The sequence below is a fragment of the Prionailurus bengalensis genome, chromosome C1 (genome assembly GCF_016509475.1).
Source record: "Prionailurus bengalensis isolate Pbe53 chromosome C1, Fcat_Pben_1.1_paternal_pri, whole genome shotgun sequence".
Classification (NCBI taxonomy): domain Eukaryota; kingdom Metazoa; phylum Chordata; class Mammalia; order Carnivora; family Felidae; genus Prionailurus; species Prionailurus bengalensis.
The window spans coordinates 127,961,338-127,981,707 of record NC_057345.1 but is presented as its reverse complement, the minus strand read 5'-3'; the positions used below and the strand labels follow the sequence as shown (position 1 = coordinate 127,981,707).

Here is a 20,370-nt window from a genome sequence, read left to right as displayed (position 1 = left end):
GCATTGGGCTCTGGGCTGACAGTGTGGAGCCTGCTTGGGATTCTCTTCTCCCTTTCTCTCTCTCTGCCCCTCCCCTCATATGCATGGGCTCTCTCAAAATAAACTTTTAAAAAGCCATTTTTAGTAAATCAGTTTTATTAATCTAGAATTTCATTGATCTTTTCCTCATTAATCACTTTCTGAGCTTCTCTAAAATGTATTGCCTGCCCTGAGCATGTGTGTTTGCTGTGATTAGTAGTTCCCAGCATTTTTTCCTTTCCAGACAGTGACATCTCTATGAGTATGTTTGTTGCCTTTTACATGTATTTGACATAGATCTGTTAGATCTGTGAAGGCATATAAGGTGTAGATACACATTTGTAATTGCAACTTTACCCTTCATTTCCTCAGCCTAAAATCAATGCTGAGGGGACCCAGAATATTTGACCTAGAGGTTTACACAAGATTTTGTTGTTGAATAAAAATGCAATAAGTAACTGTAGGGTGTTTTTTTTTTGTTTGTTTTTTTAAGTTTATTTATTGAGAGAGAGGAAAAAAACACGAGTTGAGGAGGGGCAGAGAGGGAGAAAGAGAGAATCCTAATAGTGTGGAGCCCAGTGTGGGGCTCGAGCTTAAAAAAACGGGAGATTATGACCTATGCCAAAATCAAGACTTGGACACTCAACCAACTGAGCTTCCCAGGCACCCCAGTAACTATGTTTTTAATCTTGTTCATAGTTTAAAATGGGTCAAAGTATATGATTCCTTCTAACTCTGTGATCTGTTGAACTATCCTACTCTAGGAGAGGAAATTAAGAAATTACTTACTGGGGCACCTGGGTGACTCATTCAGTTGAGTGTCCAACTCTTGACTTCGGGTCAAGTCATGATCCCAGGGTCAGGGGATTGAGCCCCTCTTCAGACTCTGTGCTGAGCATGGAGCATGCTTAAGATTCTCTCTCTCTCCCTTTGCTCCTCTCCCTGCTCATGTTTTAAAAATTTTGTTTAAAAAAAGTTGCTTACTTACCTATCTTAGAGTTGTTTAGAGAATGGAAAGGTTTCTGGTAACAGACTTAAATTTATACTTGCCATTTCAAGTATATCTTGCCATTTCAAGACATCTCAAAGGCAGTTTCTTATGCTAGATTTGTTTGGTTACAAGGGTGTATGTTGTATTGATGAATTTGATAAGATGGATGTGCGGGATCAAGTTGCTATTCACGAAGCTATGGAACAGCAGACCATCTCCATCACTAAAGCAGGAGTGAAGGTATGTGTGTCCACCTCTGTTCTGCTGCATCATGCCTTAGCCTTAAATATTAGTGTAGTTCTAGAGATGTTCACTAGAATAAAATGCATTATTCAACATGAAATGCTGATTGTTGAAATGGGACACATAGCCCTGAGGATTATTAATCCAAATTATAGGCGCTTTTTAGGGTACTTTGAAAATGTTTTACTATCACAGAAAGTAGAGGAAGTACTGATGAAATTTTTAGCATTTTACTCCTCAAATTTTCCACAAAGCTATTTTCTTTGACAGTGCATGCTTCCAGTTGTAACAAAAATAATCAAACTCAATAGATTATTTAAAAGAAAATAATAAGCATAATATTGTAACCAACATTAGAGAGAAACTAAACTTTGTAAATAAAAGTAATGCATCCAAGTAGGTAAGGAAAATTAAAGCGCTACAGTAAAATATAAATTAAAAGACGAAATCTTCCCCTGCAACTCCTATCACCAGTAAATATTCAGAGTATATATTGAAGTTAAGCTCTTTCAGGAATTTTTCATACATAAATAAGCATAATACATACAGTTTACTTCCTTGCTCATTTAACTTCATAATTGTATTTTGGCAATCTTTCTATGCCAGCATATATTAGATCCATTTTAGTGTTTTTATTACCACATGTTTTCAAGTCTTTGTTCCTCATTTTGGCTCATTAGCCTTCTATAGAGTGACATTTGGTCATTTTCAGCCTTTGATTACAAGCCATATTGTAGTAAATATCCTTGAACGCACATCTTCCTGTACCTAACTGCAAGATAAATTCCTAACAAGAAATTACTGGCTTTAAAGTGTGTGTATGTCATACCACCACCTTATGTGGGAGTGCCTGTTTGCTGTACATTATCAGACTTTAATTTTGATGATTCAGTAGGTAAAAAATGATGTCTTACTTAAGGTATTTTGGTTTGGGTTCAGTTTATTATGAGTAAGATTGAGCATTTGTCCTATGTTTCTTAGCCATTCCAAATGTCTTTTTAAACCTGTGACAATGATTTCTTTTGTGGTCAGGCTACTCTGAATGCCAGGACATCCATTTTGGCAGCAGCGAACCCAATCAGTGGACACTATGACAGATCAAAATCGTTGAAACAAAATATAAATTTGTCAGCTCCCATCATGTCCCGATTTGATCTCTTCTTTATACTTGTGGATGAATGTAATGAGGTAACCGTGTGAAGTGTCACTGTGGGCTTCCTTTGTTATTTCCAGTTTGAGTAATTGAAGGAGACTAGGCTGCAGCATGTACTTCTGAACAGCTGGTGCATTTATTTGCACTGACTTTCATTTCTTTCAGAATGCTACAGGGCTGGGCAAAAGGTTTATTGAGCAAATCAAAATAAAGTCATTTGAATTGTTAGTTCCACTTAATTATGTTGAGGAATATGGAGTTTTGTTGTTGTCATTACTATTTTTTTAATTATCAAGAAATAAAAAAAACTTGACAGCTAACTTCCAGCCACACTCTTTAAGATTTTTATTAGAATTTTTTGCTGGGGGCCCTGGGTGGCTCAATTGGTTAAGCGTCTAACTCTTGATTTTGGCTCAGGTCATGATCTCATGATTCTGAGTTCAAGCCCCACATCAGGCTCTGTGCTGAGCTTGGAGCCTGCTTGGGATTCTCTCTCCCTCTCTCTCTCTAACCCAATCCTCCCCCTTCCCTGTCTTTACCCTCACTCATAGCTGGTAGTGTCTGATTTTCTTTTTCTTTTTTCTTTTTTTTAATTTAATTTTTTTTTTTAATTTACATCCAAGTTAGTTAGCATATAGTGCAACAATGATTTCAAGAGTATATTCCTTAGTGCCCCTTACCCTTTAGCCCATCCCCCCTCCCACAACCCCTCCAGTAACCCTTGGTTTGTTCTCCATATTTATGAGTCTCTTCTGTTTTGTCCCCCTCCCTGTTTTTATATTATTTTTGTTTCCCTTCCCTTACGTTCATCTGTTTTGTCTCTTAAAGTCCTCATATGAGTGAAGTCATAGGATTTTTGCCTTTCCCTGACTGACTGATTTCACTTAGCATTATACCCTTCAATTCCATCCACGTAGTTGCAAATGGCAAGATTTCATTCTTTTTGATTGCCGAGTAATACTCCATTGTATATATATACCACATCTTCTTTATCCATTCATCTATTGATGGACATTTGGGCTTTTGCCATATTTTGGCTATTGTTGATAATGCTGCTATAAACATGGGGGTACATGTGTCCCTTCGAAACAGCACACCTGTATCCCTTGAATAAATGCCTAGTAGTGCAATTGCTGGGTTGTAGGGTAGTTCTATTTTTAGTTTTTTGAGGAACCTACATACTGTTTTCCAGAGTGGCTGCATCAGCTTGCATTCCCAGGGAGTGTCTGATTTTCATATATTTTTGTTTGTGAATGGTTCCTTAAGATAGTTTTTGAAGTTTTTTAATTGGAAATAATTTCAAGCTTACAGAAGTTTTAAGAAATAGAATTGTACATGTAACACCCATGTACCCTTTATGCACTTATTAACTTTTTTTTTTACATATCTTTGGCTTTTTTTGTGTACGGTATGAGAGTAAATTCCATATTTTTAGTGTTTTTTTTTTCAATGTTAATAACAATCCTGTAATGATTATCTGTTCACAAGCAGCAATATAATACTGTGGCTAAGAGCATGGACTCTGAAGCTAGACTGTTCAAATCATGGCTCCATTACTTACTGTGATGTCAGACAAGGCACTTTACCTCTCTGGGTCTCAATTTACATACCTGTAAAATGGAGATAATATTACCAATTAATAAGATTTTTGTGAGGGTTACATGAATTAATGCTTCCAGGCACACTTAGGGCAACAGTGCCTGGCATACACCGGGTACCCTAAAAACTTAATTCTGCTATTGTTATTAAAGTCAGTCAATTCCTTCAGGAATATTCTTAGAGTAGGGCAAAGGTACGCATTAAACTTCCTAGATTTGAAATGAAACTGTACCAAACTTTGCTCAGAAACTTGGTACCCGTTAATACATGTTTCAGTGGCATATTAGAGCTTGTTTTTAGCTATAAATTATTAATGCCCGGGATAATCTGAAGTGGATATCGTTGTGACTGATCAAAGTGATTTTCTTCTTTTGAATTAGGTTACAGATTATGCTATTGCCAGACGTATAGTAGACTTGCATTCAAGAATTGAGGATTCAATTGATCGTGTCTATTCCCTTGATGATATCAGGAGGTATCTTCTCTTTGCAAGACAGTTTAAACCCAAGGTAACTAACTCGTCCTTTTGTACTGGAGTACGGCATTTAATAGGGCATAATAGGGTTCTATGGAAATTAACCTATACTTGTTTGGTTTTTTCTTTTTGAGGGTTTTGTTTTGAGAACAGTGTTTCTTCAGAGAGTTAAGAAGAGGGAACTTTCTAAAAATTTTCTTTTGTTGAGTGCTAATAAAAGGATTTTGATGGCGGGGGGGGGTTCGCCTGGGTGGCTCAGTCGGTTAAGCATCCAACTCTTGATCTTGGCTCAGGTCTTGATCTGAGGTTGTGAGTTCAAGCCCTGCATTGGGCTCCACGCTGGGCATTGAGCCTACTTAGAAAGTTGGGGGGGGGGGGCGGTGCATGGATTTTTAATGGGTGAAGAATTTTGAATAACCAAATAAAATACGATGTACTTTTATTTCAGCCATTATTCCTAAGAATCTTTTTTTTAATGTTTTTATTTTATTTTATTTTTTTAATTTTTTTTTCAACGTTTTATTTATTTTTGGGACAGAGAGAGACAGAGCATGAACGGGGGAAGGGCAGAGAGAGAGGGAGACACAGAATCGGAAACAGGCTCCAGGCTCTGAGCCATCAGCACAGAGCCCGACGCGGGGCTTGAACTCACGGACCGCAAGATCGTGACCTGGCTGAAGTCGGACGCTTAACCGACTGCGCCACCCAGGCGCCCCTGTTTTTATTTTATTTTTGAGAGAGAGAGAGAGACACAACCTCCGAAGCAGGCTCCAGGCTCTGAGCTGTCAGCACAAGGCCCGACATGGGGCTCAAACTCATGAACTATGAGATCATGACCTGAGCTGAAGTCGGTGCTTAACCTACTGAGCGACCCAGGTGCCCCCTTATTCCTAAGTATCTTGAAATTGTATGAGCTTAAGTCAGTAGTCTACTTGGATCTTTCTTTGAGGAAAAGTTTGGATTCCTTTAGGTCATTGTGATTAATGTGGATTAATATTTTACAGTAATTGATATTTATTGAGTTGAATCTGTACTAGATCCAGGACATTCATTTTTAAAGTAAATTTCGAAATTTGTTTTGTTTGACATTTTCCTAAAGTAGAATACAAAAAGAAAAAAATTTGATTCTGGATGAGATTTTTACACTTTTTTCTGGCTCAACTTTTGGGACTTTACCCAAAGGATTTAGTTATCTGTCACTTCACTGATTATCCATAATATTGAGATTGATTTTCACTGTCGTTAAAAAAGCTTAATGAGGCATTTAAAACCAAGGGTTATTGGATACATACGTGTAAAGAGGCTTTTGTTCTCTAGACTGTGTACTCATCCCTCTGTGACCTTGGCATGCTTCTTTAATAGGCTGAGTTCCTTACTCTGAAAAACTGAGTATTCTTTTAGTATTCTTACTTTGTTGTTATTATTCAACACATTTAAAAGACATTACATCCTTTTCCACTGCTTCAGCTTGCTATGTATCTTAGAAATGGCATTTGCAGGGCACCTGGGTGGCTCAGTTAAGCATCCGACTTCGACTAAGGTCATGATCTTGCGGTTTATGGATTTGAGCCCCATGTCGAGCTCTGTGCTGACAGCTCAGAGCCTAGAGCCTGCTTTGGATTCTGTGTCTCCCTCTCTCTGCCCCTCCCCTGCTCACACTCTGTCTGTCTGTCTGTCTGTCTCTCTCTCTCAAAAATAAACATTAAAAAAAATAAGAAAAAATGGCATTTGCTTAAATACCAACCCTGTTCTCTTCCTCTTCATAAAATTAGTATATGAAATTCACAGGTGTCCTTAGTTTCTTTTGAAAGGCATTTCAGTATTAACTGTCATTGACTTCAAAGTTTTGACCCTCTCACTTCCCCAAAGTGTCTTTACCTGGAAGGCTCTTAAATTTAATGCCACTCCCATCAAGTAGAAAAGCCCTGACTTCAGTGATGTTCTGAAACAGATTTCTAAAGAGTCAGAGGACTTCATTGTGGAACAATATAAACGTCTCCGCCAGAGGGATGGGTCTGGAGTAATCAAGTCTTCGTGGAGGATTACAGTGCGACAACTTGAGAGCATGATCCGTCTCTCTGAAGCAATGGCTCGAATGCACTGCTGTGATGAGGTATCAAAGTCACTTTAACATAATGGGAGGAAAGAGAAATTGATTTATTGGTTTATAAGCATGTTTTTATCTTTGGTATACTGTTGAGTGCTCATAAGATACGCAGTGCTGGGATTTCTCCCTTGAAGAAGGTTGCTGTGAAGTATTTATTGAATTTAGTTTGATTAATATAATGAAATAATCATCTCCCAGGTTATGGAGTACATATAGAGGTGAGTTACCATTAATAGGTAGATGATCCTCCTGAAGTATTGTCAGAAAGTCAGTAGTAGCCTAAAGCTACATCATCTCATCAAAAGAAGGGTGAGTACAATGCAGTGTTATTTTGAGAGACACCACATTCACATAACTTTTATTAAGTACATTGCTGTAACTGTTCTATTTTATTAATTATTGTTAAGCTCTTACTGTACCTAATTTATAAATTAAACTTTATCAGACGTATGTATGAATAAGAAAAACAGTATATGTAAGATTAAGTACTATTTATGGTTTATGCATCCACTGGGGTCTTGGAACATAATCCCTGAGAATAAGGGGGATGCTGTGTACCACATTTTGTTTATCCATTGATCCATCAATGGGCATTTGGGTTGCTTCCACCTCTTGGCTGTTGTGATTAATGCTGTGGTGAACATGGGTATTCTCTGTGTTTTGAATATTAATCCCTTATCAAATTTATAATGTGCAGATAAGTTCTCCCATTCTGTAGATTGCCTTTTTTACTCTGTTGATTGTTTCCCTTGATGCTCAGAAGTTTTTGAATGGGATATCATTTCATTTGTCAGTTTACCCCTTTGTTGCCTGTGCTTTTGACACTATTATCAAATCCAGTGTCCTGAGGCTTTTTTCCTGTGTTTTCTTACATAATGTTTTATAGTTTTAGGTCTTCAAACTATTTTGAGTTAATTTTGTATGTGATGTCAGGCAGGGGTCTAACTTCATTCTTTATCATAAAAGATATCCAGTTTGCCCAGTAACATTTGTTGAAGATACTATCCATTCCCCAAGGTATGGGCTTGGCACCTTTGTCAAAGATTATTTGATCACAAAAGTGAGGGTTTAATGATAACCTTAAAGATCTAAGGATTACTTTGTATAAATGCAGTCCTAGAATATGTTCCCCCTTGTGTCTGTTTTTTTCATAAAGAATTAAAACTATAAAATATCATCTGAGTTTTATGTAATACTAGTTTTTCCATTTTTGTGCTGTGTAATATTCTGTCAATAAATCACAGTGACTCACCCATTCTTCTGTTAATGGGCATTTGGATAGTTTCCAATTTGGGTTCTTATGATACATGTCTTTTGGTCTGTATGGCATATATGTGTGTGTACATTTCTGTTCACTAGAAGTAGAATTGTTGGGTCAGAGGTTATACGTGTGTTCAGATCAGTAAAGACTGCCAAAATGGCTTTCCTTTAGTGGTTGTATCAATTTATATTCCCACCAGCAGTGAATGAAAGTTGTTCTACATTATTTCCAATACCATATATTGTTGGTCCTTTTAAGCCATTCTGGTGAACTTATGGTGTTACGGTGTTTTATGTGTGTGTGAGAGAGGGAGAGTGTGAGAAAAATTAAAATGCCACTGTGATTTGGTAAGGAGAGAATCTGTTTGGTATATCAAGAAGACTGACTTTCTGATTTACTTCATCTTGATTGGTTTAGGTCCAGCCTAAACATGTGAAGGAAGCTTTCAGGTTACTGAATAAGTCAATCATCCGTGTAGAAACACCTGATGTCAACCTAGATCAAGAAGAAGAGGCCCAGATGGAGGTAGATGAGGGCCCAGATGGCATCAATGGTGAGATACTTGTTCATTTACTGTTCTGGAGTTAAGAACTAAAATGTTCTCTGAGATATTATGATAAAAGTGCACTTGTTGATGGTTTTGAAGTCTGTATAGCAAAAGGGAAAAAATGGATATTGAATTGTACTAACTGTTTACAAGGTAAAATACAATTAAATAATTCATATAGAATATCTATGCGTGAAAGATTGAAAGAAAATACACCAAAATGGTGCCAGTGAACTTAATTCCCTGGCCTGATTTATTGTTATTTTGCTTTTGAAGTAAAAACATGTTCTTGACTACATTAAAACAGACAAATACTGGGGCATCAGTTAAGCATCCGACTCTTGATTTTTCGCTCAGGTTATGATCTCATGGTTTGTGAGTTTGAGCCCCACATCAGACTCTGTGCTGACAGTGCAGAGACTGCTTGGGATTCTTTCTCTCTCCCTGTCTCTGTTTCTCCATTTGTGCTCTCGCTCTCTCAAAATAAATAAACTTTAAAAAAACCAAAAAACAGACAAATAACAGATTTTCACATTTTGTGTATAATATTGCAAATGAACTTAAAAAAATTTTTTTTTAATGTTTATTTAGTTTTGAGAGAGAGAGCGCGCGAGTTGGGGAAGGACACAGAGAGAGGGAGACACAAAATCTGAAATAGACTCCAGGCTCTGAGCTGTCCGCACAGAGCCTGGCACAGGGCTCAAACTCATGGACCACGAGCTCATGACCTGAGCTGTAGTCAGACGCTTAACCAACTGAGCCACCCAGTGCCCCCCCAACCCCGTTTTTTTTTTCAATGTTTATTTTTGAGTGAAAGAGTGCAAGTAGGGGAAAGACAGAGAGAGGGAGACACCGAATCTGAAGCAGCAAATGAACTTTTAGATCAGGGAATCTTATCTTCATAACTGCCATCCTTCCCATTCCTTCCAAATTAGTTTCTGTTTTCACTATTAGCATTTACAAATTTGTTTCTAATTTATTTGTAAAATGACTAAATACTGAGTGTAACTATATGCTTGTGTAGAAGTTAGTATTAAAATAGAAGTAGTATACTTATATAAACATTTGATGGGGGAGTGTTGGAGGCACAAAAACAAGATTCAGATGGTTGATATTTCACTTAGGTCATGTTGACAGCCCTGCTCCTGTGAATGGAATCAATGGCCACAGTGAAGACATAAACCAAGATTTTGTTCCTAAAGCCTCCTTAAGGCTGGGCTTCTCTGAGTACTGCCGAATCTCTAACCTTATTGTGCTTCACCTCAGAAAGATGGAGGAAGGTAAGGCTTTACCTAGTATGGCCACATGCTTAGTCATTCATATAAGTTTTATTTGTATAAGCCACTTCTAACTGCTAAAGACTGTTTTGTCGGAAGACATCATAAATTGTTATAGAGGCTCACTTTGGCAAAGAATCTATCAGTATATCTGACAGTCTGGACCTTTCACCCACAAGTTCATTGTCAGACAAAGGTCATTTTTTAATGTCCTTCACCTATTTTAATATTTTTGAGAATCAGAAGTTAGGATCTGATAATATATAAAGAAGCACTTAAATGTTTTTACAGATGCAAAATCACTGTTCCTAACAATGGCTTTACTTGAAATGGATGACTCTAGGTTATTTATTTTTGTAGGCAAGTAATTGAACTGAAAAGACCATATTGGCACATATTCTATACCTAAAAATGAAGTAAAATCCTCATTTCTCTGTATATAAAGTGTGATATCTAGACACTAGTATCCTGCCTATCTTAATTAACTGCTTTACTATGCTATTCCACCATGCCTGTAGTTGGCATAGAAAATGATGAAATCAAGGTGTTGAACTTAAACTTTAATTTGCTGGTTAGCAGTCAGATAATTCTTATTTAAAAGTCCAAAAATGCTGGCTTCTGGACACTCTCATCACAGTGTCCTGTCTGTGGAAGGAAGAGAACAGTGAGGTTGTCTTAGCTTACTAAAGATTTGAATCCTGTAGTTTTTGCCCCTTGGGAGTTGTAGACCAGTGGGAGGGAGGAGAGAAGGCAGTAAAGAGGCCAGTATGACAGACAGGTTTTAGCCCTCCCACCCTCTTCTCACATAAAAACTTTTGGGAGCTCACATGTTCTTGTGTTCACATTGTATTTCATTTGTCTTTTTCTCATGTAGTCAAATTTTAAACATGGCAAACCATTGATGGAGCAAAGATAATGGTTAGCGCCCAGGCACTGTATGCATTCCACAGATAAATTCTGCTAGATCTTCTTTTCCTTAGAAAAAAAAATACTGTTCACCTAGTAGTAATGAATTCTCAGTCTTCAAGTGGACAGCTGTTCTCTAGTCCAGCACAGAGAATACAACTTTAAGCCAAGAAGGTCACTTACCGAGAACATTTAGACCAACCACTGAAGTTTCAGTACACCCATAATAAAACTTTTCAAAGCCATTGTCAGTAAAGCTAGAATTTTCCTATTTTTCATTTTTCATTTTATTAACAGTAGCTAGAACCAAGACTAAGAGTTTCTCTTATTAATACTTTGCTTCTGTGATAGTTACGCTATTATCCAGGTTCCATCTTTTCTTGTGAATTTGGACTTCTTCTTTGGACTCTGACAAAGTAGATAATCATTCAGTATAGATAGACCTTGCTGAAATAAGTTGATAATTTTTTATTTTGAGTGAATGCCCTTGGATTTCACTTCTTGGTTCAGCTGTGTAAAATCTTCCTTATTCCAAAAAGGAAAAGTTATGTTTAGGAAGTTTTGCTTGCTGTTGCTAATTTATGCTGTCAATTACTATCGGCAAACATTCTCATAGAAGGTGAAGGAAACAGCTTCATACTTTGAAATATTAATAGCTTCAAGAAACTTGTTTCTTATAATCTCTATTTTATTAGATTTTTTTTCCTCAGGATAAAGTGAGGCATACTTTAATACAAGTAATATGACAGGTTATTTCAGGCTTACACTGGAACATTGCAAACCTTATTTTAGCAGGTATTCTTTCTGACAGGTTGATGGTTATCTAATCTGTACATTATCTTGTGTATGCAAACCCCAAGGATTGGCAATACAATTTGCTAGAAGGAAAATTTAATCCTTTTGAAATGTATTTTTTGTTGCAGAAGAGGATGAGTCTGCATTAAAGAGGAGTGAGCTTGTTAACTGGTATTTGAAGGAAATCGAATCAGAAATAGATTCTGAAGAGGAACTTATAAATAAAAAGAGAATTATAGAGAAAGTCATCCATCGACTCACCCACTATGTACGTACATAGCTACTCTTGCTTATTAATGAGGGAGGGAGTCCATGCTTCATACCTGCAGGTTCATAGATGTTCATTTATTTGAATCATTGGGATCTAGTTAAAATTATGAGTTGTGGGGGGCCAGGGTGGCTTAGTTGGTTAAGTGCCTGACTTAGGCTCAGGGCATGATACTGCAATTCGTGGGTTCGAGCCCTACGTGGGGCTCTGTGCTGACAGCTCAGAGCCTGGAGCCTGCTTCAGATTCTGTGTCTCCCTCTCTCTGGCCCTCCCCTGCTCGTGGTCTGTCTCTCTCTCTCAAAAATAAAAAAAAAAACATTGAAAGGAAAAAAAGAATTATGAGTTGTAAAAAAGAGAGAATTTACAGCAGTTAATTGACTTACTTCCTCTGCTGGAATCAGCAGAACCTAAGTTAAATCTGGGAAGGTAGGGTTAGGGTCTTACTATCAAACTATTTTTAATATTTGTTTTCCACTCCACTCCCTTTACCATAAACCTGCAAGCATTCTGACCTCTATTGCCTGTTTTCTATATTTCCTCTTCCCCACATCCTTACCTCCCCCATCACCCAGCTTACAGTCTATGGTCTGTCCCAATGATCACTATTTTCTCACACTTTAAACTGTAATTTCTCTGTTCTACTTGATTGGCAAAACCCCAGCCTTGGTTAAATCTAAATCTTTTTACTGTGCCGTATCCAAGCAGTTAAAAGTATCTGGAGAAAGGCATACAACCACGTGCCATGTCCTACTTTAAATTCATGCCACTAATCTCAAGTGGACTCTTCTTTTTTCTTTTTTTTTTCCTTTTTTTTTTTTTTTCTTTTTTTTTTTTTTTTTTTTTTTTACCATATACACAGAGTTTTATTCAGGGTAACTTAATGACAAGGGGAGTCACGTGGACGATGATCCAGGTGCTAAGCAGATACCCTTTGTAAAGTCCAGAACTTAATCCACAGATTTTATAAAGCAAGGAGGTGCGGGGATATGCAGAGGTCACTGTGATGAGGTCAAAGGGTTTAACATTTAACACACTCGTTGCCCCGTCTGTGTGCCACAGGAGAGGGAGGGGAAGAAACTGTTACCTCTACTAGTTATCTAGCCATTATAGGAAAGATAAGAACAAGCTTTACTGCATTCTGGGCAGGGCATACATAAACCTCCAAGGGGCCTGGAACATACAGCCCTGAGGGAGGCCATTTTGAGGAAATGAATAAAATGGAGGTTTCACTTGAGTAACTCAGTTTAATCCAATGGTTCTCAATTTTAGCATGCATCAGAATCATCTGAAAAACTTACTAAAACGCAGATCACTGGAACCACTCCCAGAATTTGTAATTTAGTAGGTCTGGGATAGAGACCAAAAATTTATTTTGTTTTGTTTTGTTTATTTATTTACACCAAATTAGTTAGCATATAATACAACAATGATTTCAGTAGATTCCTTAACGCTCCTTACCCATTTAGCCCATCCCCCACTCCCACAACCCCTCCAGTAACCCTGTTTGTTCTCCATATTTGTGAGTCATTTTGTCCCCCTCCCTGTTTTTATATTATTTTTCTTTCCCTTCCCTTACGTTCATCTGTTGTAAATGACAAGATTTCATTCTTTTCGATCGCCGAGTGATACTTCATTGTATGTATATACATCTTCTTTATCCATTCATCCATCAATGGACATTTGGGCTCTTTCCATACTTTGGCTATTGTTGATAGTGCTGCTATAAACATGGGGGTGCATGTGTCCCTTCAAAACAGCACACCTGTATCCCTTGGACAAATACCTAGTAGTGCATTTGCTGGATCATAGGGTAGTTCTATTTTTAGTTTTTTGAGGAACCGTCATACTGTTTTCCAGAGTGGCTGCACCAGCTTGCATTCCCATCAAGTGGATTCTTCTTTACTGATCCTACCTACCTCACAGTGGCACTGCCCAGTGCTATGACTTCTTCCAGTCCCTAACAGGATCATTACAGGCATGCCTCCTCCCTACTCACATCAGTTGGTCATTCTCTATATTTGGCCTATTGGTCTGTCACTGTTGATTGCTCCTTCTGAGTCACCATATTTTCCTGGGTCTTCTCCTATCTCTTTGGTTATTTCCTCTTAGTCTCTTTTCCTGAGTCTTGTCACTTTTTAAATGGAGTGCTGTACTCAATCCTCAGACCTCTTTTGTATTTACATTGATTACCTAAGTGATCTCATTTGGTTCTATGAATTTAAATCCATCCACTGATGTCTCCCAGATTCAGCTGTCACCTCTCCTCTAAACTCCAGATGTCGGTAACCAGCTGCCTACTTGTGAACTATAGGCATCTCATGCTTAATGTGTGCAAAACAGTTCTGTCCCCCACCCCCCCAGTGTTCCCATTTACTCAGTTGTTCTAAGCCAAACACGTTAGAATCATCCATGATGCCAGTTTTCCCTCATAGCCTCTCCTTTAAGCAGCAAATCCTGTGAGCCCTGCCTTCAGTGTATATATTCTGTGTTCTATTCTCACCGCCTTCACATTTACTCAAGCTACTATGCCTGAACTTTCACAGGAGCCTCCTAACTGTCCCCCTTTGTACTAGCTCTCTGTCCAGCAGCCAGACAGATCTTTTAACAAATCAAAACGTTTTCATGCCCTACCTTCCCGTTCTTCCTTCACATTAACAATAAAATCCAGTCTCCATAACATGGCCTGCAGAACCTCTACAACCAAACCCCTCCTTAGGTGTATACCTCTTCACCTTCTTGCATAGGACTCTCTTCATGTTGCTACTCAGTGATACTGGCCTTGTCACTATTCCAGAGACACACCAAACATGAGGACCTTCGCACTTGTCCTTTGTCTCTTTACCTAGGTTCCCTCTTTCATTCTGGTGTCTGCTCAAATGTTACCTTCTCAAAGAGGTGGTTCTTGCCTAACCTGTCAAAATAAGAGCCTCCTGGAGCACCTGGGTGGCTCAGTCAGTTAAGTATCCGACTTCAGCTCAGGTCATGATCTCACAGTTCATGGGTTCGAGCTTCACGTCAGGCTCTGCACTATCAGCACTTCAGATCTTCTTTCTCCCTCTCTCTCCCTCCTGTCCCCCTCCACTCCTTCTAAAATAAATAAACATTTAAAAAAAATAATAAGAGCCTCCTTCTTGCTATCACTCCCTAACCCTGCTTTGTGTTACTTCATAGTGCTTATCATTGCCTGGCACTAGGTTTTCAGTTTGACTTACTAGAGTGCAAGCACCAGGAGGCCAGGGACTTTGTTTTATTGATCATTCTACCTCCAAGACCTGTAGTGGTGCCTGGCACATAGATCAAATATTTGATGAGTGATTGAATTTTTATGTTTAAGTGGCAGATTCAATTGCCCTGTAGCTCACTTTACAGTGTTCACTCTATAAATATTATGAGTGTCACATTATCAGGATTGTATCATCTGAAAAACCCTTTACTTGTGTGAGTAGATGAGTGTATGATTAGGTGGTATAATATCTATGAAAATCTGAATTCGGGTGGTAAACATTCAGTTGTCTTTCTAGTGCTGGGCAGTGTGTTTGCACCAGGCCAGCCCTTCCCTTCCTAATGCCTTCTGGGATCAGTGTAAGATAAATTGACCCACACCACAAGTCTACTTTGGGACATTTGGTAAAATTAGCTGATCTAAACTGGAGCTACCTTTTTAAGTTTGACATCACCTGAGCTAGCTAGCTCATTTACAAAAGACTAGAGAAATTACACTGTGCTGATCAAGTGTTCTTCCTGTAAGGGCTTGTTAGTACATAAAGTGAGATCTTAAAAGTGTCCAGTTCCTCTTGATGGCAGTAGTGCTCATACTATAGGACATTTCTACCTTCTTAAGATCGAATACTATTTCCTGAGTTCTATATGGGCTTGGCTAGGAGTTCCTCTCATTTGTGGGTATTTTAGATCAACTTACAGGTACATTTAAGCTATGTGGCATGTTCTACTTTTTTTTATTAGCTCAGAGTGAAAATTTTTCCATGTTAATTATCTTTAGATTATACCTCTAACTGAATTATGAATGGGTGGTATATGAAAGAGTTAGTGGCTAGTAACTAAAAATTTATACTAAATGAAATTAGAACATTTATCAGAGTGATAAACAGAATGATAACCATATTTATCAGGATTTTACACAATTGCATAACCTTAAAATTCATGTATTTTGTCTTTTTTGAAATCATATTTACAAGATATAGTATGCCAGGAAACCTTACTAAAATCACAACGTTGAGCTTGCCTGTGTATGTTGTAATTTTTCAAAAGAGATTTATGTTATAAAAGATCTGTATCCTAATGGGAAAGGGGTGTAGCAAAACTTGGTAAAGATTTTAAGGTATAGTCCTTTCTCTGAGAGTTTATGAAGGAGAAATGGAAGAAAATGCTAGTTGCAAATACTCAGAAGGGTCAAATTATGTGGATGGGGCATTTTTACACTATTGCTGGAGACCTCAGGACAAATCTTTGTGTTTCACAGGATCATGTTCTGATTGAGCTCACCCAAGCTGGACTGAAAGGCTCTACAGAAGGAAGTGAGAGCTATGAAGAGGATCCCTACTTAGTAGTTAACCCTAATTACTTGCTTGAAGATTAAGATATTGAAAGTAACCAGAAAAACTGGCCCCTACCTTCCGGCCTAGAGTCTGGATGTAGCTCTACTAGCAAGAGAAATGTTTCTGGGAACAAGGCTTCAGGAAGATTTATTTTGAGGAATAAGGACCTAGTTGGTGGTCCTGTATGTCACGTTCCTGTAATATGCTTTTATATTAACAAAAGCTTTAGCACATTGTTTAGCGTGCTTGTCTAAATGAAGTTGGAACCCAATGATGTGTGCTTTCTGTAACTGAGGACTTGTTTTCATGTATAGAAAAAGGTCTGTTATTTTTATGGTATATAGTATCTTACTGGAGAGGTAACTTTTTACAATTGCCAACTACTGCTTTTCTTTGTCAAAATAAAATAATGTGTTCTGCAGTTGTCCATTTTTATTTCCACCCTACTCTAATTATTGCTTTCATCTGCATTCGACCCTTGAACAACATGGAGGTTGGGGGCACCAGTTCCCCCATGCAGTCAAAAATCTGTATATAACTTTTGGCTTCCCCAAAACTTAACCACTAACATTGCCTACTGTTGACTGGAAGCCTTACTGATAATATACAGTTGATTAACACATATTTTGTATGTTATATGTATTATATACTGTATTCTTAATACCTTTTTCTTAATTTTTTCAGTATTTCTAGACTACAAGATTTGTCTACAAGTTTTTTGAAATTTCTTGCAGATCTCTGGAAATTTTTCCAATATATTTATTGGAAAAATCCACGTATAAATGTACCCACACAGTTCAAACTTGATTTATGGGGGCGCAGCTATGCTTGTTAACATGAGTCTTGTTCCCAGTTTGCTTACTGTGGGGCAGGTGGGTGGAAGTGTGTGGCATTATAAGCCTCTAGGATTAGTTTCCTATGAGGAGTCCTTATTAGAATTCATATAAAGGCTAAGGGGCTTTGGAAATTACCTTCCGAGATTAATTCCAATTCTGTTTTGTTTTTTAAGATAGCACAATAAACTTTATAAACGTCTTCATCATCAGTATGTTAATGATGTAGCAGTTTCTGCTGTACCTTTTAACAACAGTTGGGCATTTGGGGGCCTTTAGGGTCAGGGAATGTTTGTATTTTGTATGTGAGTTCATTAATAATAACTTCACTGTCCAATGGCTTGAAAACAATAGGGTGAAGAGGACTGGAAATGAATAAAGAAGTGCACAGTTATCACTTCTCGGCCTTTTGGCTAAGATTAAGTGAAGAAGTTGCATAATTAGCAGATGCAGACTAAATTCCTCTGTCAAAAGTATGTTTCTAATTAATGAGGGTAGGTGAAGCTATTGGGAAGAGGAAACCTCAGAGTACAGGATCTCAAACTCCCTGTTGAGGCAGTTAGGAGATGCTAGTGTAAGGCACAAATAGGACATTCAGTAATAGGCGATAGGAAGAATATTCTAGTGAAAACCCAGGAGACAGCAAGCCCCTCTGCACTGACTCCCAACATGATAAAATGGGATGGAGAGGACCTGAAAGAAATAGCCTGACAGGAATTTGAACTTTAATTTTATCAATATTTACCCAAGGGGAAATTCGAAACCTAGGAAAGAGGAGTTCTTTTTTGGTTAATCTGCTCTCCTCTTCCCAATTTTGCCATTTGAGTAGGGGCTCCAGAGCAAGGTGAGGGAGGGCCTTACTGCAAATGAAGTCCTAAGTTTTTGCATATCTGAATAAGTGTGTTTATATTTCCACACATTCCACATGCCCTTTTCTTCTACATGTTACTTGTCAGGGAGGTGATGAAGTGGCTAATGGATGATGGAGCATGTATTAGATCCTTATGAAGAAAATTAGACAAGTGTTTAGTAAGTGGATAGATGTAACATGTTTCTGAATGGGAAGACTTGAATGTTGTCATTTGTTAGCTTATCTATAAACTTAATGTGTTTTCCACAAAATTCCAACAGATGTCCATCAATAAGGAAATGACTACATAAGTTGTGATACAACTATATTGTAGGATATACAAACAAAACTAAACCTGTATGTTTGAAATGGAAATACCTATAGGACACATGGAGAAGAAAATGTGCAAATACAGCTATAGGAATACCTAAATATATAAAGACAGTATTAACATCCCTACAGGGAGAAATAGAAGTACAATAATAGTAGGAGACTTCAGTACCTATTGTGATCAATGAATAGATAATCCAGACAAAATATCAATAAGGAAACAATGTCTTTACAATATTTTTAAGTATATTTATTTTGAGAGAGAGGATATGAGCAGGGGAGGGGCAGAGAATCCCAAGCAGGTCTCTGCGCTATCAACACAGAGCCCAATGCAGGGCTCAATCTCACAAATCGTGAGATCATGTCCTGAGCCAAAATTAAGAGTCTGATGCTTTGCAAACTGAGCCACCCAGGCACCCCAGGAAGCATTGACTATAACATTAGACCAAATGGACTTACCAAGCATATACAGGACAGGGCATTCTATCTAAAAGTAACAGAACACATTCTTAAGCACACAGGGAACATTCTCCAGGGTAGATCATATGTTACACCACAAAATAAGTCTTAATAAATTTGAGATTGAAATAAGTATCTTTTCCGACCATAATATGGTGTGAAACTAGAAATCAGTTACAAAAGAGAACTGGGAAATCAACAAATATATGGAGATTGCTACCAAACAACTAGTTTCAAAGAGGAAATAAATTCTAAAGTATCTTGAGACAAATGAAAATGGGAATACAACATACAAAAATTTATGGGATGCAGCAAAAGCAGGTTTTTTTTTTTTTTAATGTTTATTTTTGAACAAGAGCGTGAGCAGGAGAGGGGCAGAGAGAGGGAGACAGATCCCAAGCAGGCTCCACACTGTCAGTTCAGACCCCTACGTGGAACTTGAACTCATGAACTGTGAGATCATGACCTGAGCCAAAAACAGGGGTCCAGTGCTTAACCAACTGAGCCACCCAAGCACCCCAGCAAAAGCAGTTCTTGGAGGGAACTTTTTAAGTTTTATTTATATAAGTAATCTCTACACCCAATGTGGGGCTTGAACTCATGACCCCGAAATAAAAGTGGCCCATACTTCCAGTTGAGCCAGCCAGGTGCTCCCTAAGAGGGAACTTTAAAGGGATAAATAGCTACGTTAAGAAACAAACATCTCAGGAAAAACAAGCTAACTTTAGGGCTCAATAGTTTAAGTGTCTGACTCTTAAGTGTCTGACTCTAAAGGTCTGACTCTTTAGGGGCCTGGGTGGCTCAATAGTTTAAGTGTCTGACTCTTGATTTGGGCCCAAGTCGTGATCTCACGGTTAGTGAGTTTGAGCTTCACATAGGGCTCCACGCTGACAGTGTGGAGCCTGCTTGGGATTCTTTCTCCCTCGCTGCTCACACGTGCTCTCTCAAAAAACAAAAAAAAGGAAAACCTAACTTTACATCTCAAAGAACTAGAAAAGAACAAAGGTTAGAAGGAAGAAAATAACAGAGGACATAAAATAAAGACTAAAATGACAATAGAAAAAAAGCTCAAAGAAACAGAGCTGGTTTTTTGAAAAGAAAAAAATGACAAACCTTTAACTAGACTCACCAAGAAAAAAAGAGGACTTCAAATCCAAAGAGGTGACGTTACCACAGATACCACAGAAATACAAAGCATCATAAGAGACTACTATGAGCAATTGTACACCAGTAGAACAACCTAGAAGAAATAAATTCCTAGAAATATACAACTTACCAAGACTGAGTCATAAAGAAAAAGTCTGAACAGACCAATTACTAGTAAGGGATCTGAATCAATAATCAAAAACCTCCCAACAAACAAAAGTCCAGGATTAAATGGCTTCAAGGATGAATTCTACCAACCATTTAAAGAAGATTAATACCAACCCTCCAATTCTTCCAAAAAATAGAAGAGGAGGGAACACTTATAAACTTGTTTTATAAGGCCAGCATTAACCTAATACCAATATCAGACAAAGTCACTAAAAGAAAAAATTATAGGCCAATGTCTCTTATGAATATTGATACGAAAATCTTTAATATTAGTATACCAAATTCAACAATACATTAAAAGGATCATATACCATGATCAACTGGGATTTGTTCCAGGGATGCAAGGATAGTTCAACATCTGCAAATCAATGTGATATACCACATTAAC

At 37.8% G+C, this 20,370-nt stretch overlaps 1 protein-coding gene across 1 annotated transcript in view; it reads left to right on the top strand.

The window, feature by feature from the left end:
- The window catches only part of MCM6 (minichromosome maintenance complex component 6), a 39,082-nt gene extending 22,465 nt beyond the window's left edge, over positions 1–16,617 (top strand). Inside the window, exons 10-17 of the mRNA XM_043573321.1 lie at positions 1,142–1,249; positions 2,285–2,440; positions 4,385–4,513; positions 6,431–6,592; positions 8,265–8,400; positions 9,519–9,674; positions 11,501–11,640; positions 16,121–16,617. Of these exons, the coding sequence (XP_043429256.1) occupies positions 1,142–1,249; positions 2,285–2,440; positions 4,385–4,513; positions 6,431–6,592; positions 8,265–8,400; positions 9,519–9,674; positions 11,501–11,640; positions 16,121–16,237 (1,104 nt within the window). The 3' untranslated portion in view covers positions 16,238–16,617. The remainder of the gene's footprint in view (positions 1–1,141; positions 1,250–2,284; positions 2,441–4,384; positions 4,514–6,430; positions 6,593–8,264; positions 8,401–9,518; positions 9,675–11,500; positions 11,641–16,120) is intronic.
- The last annotated feature ends 3,753 nt before the right edge of the window (positions 16,618–20,370 follow it).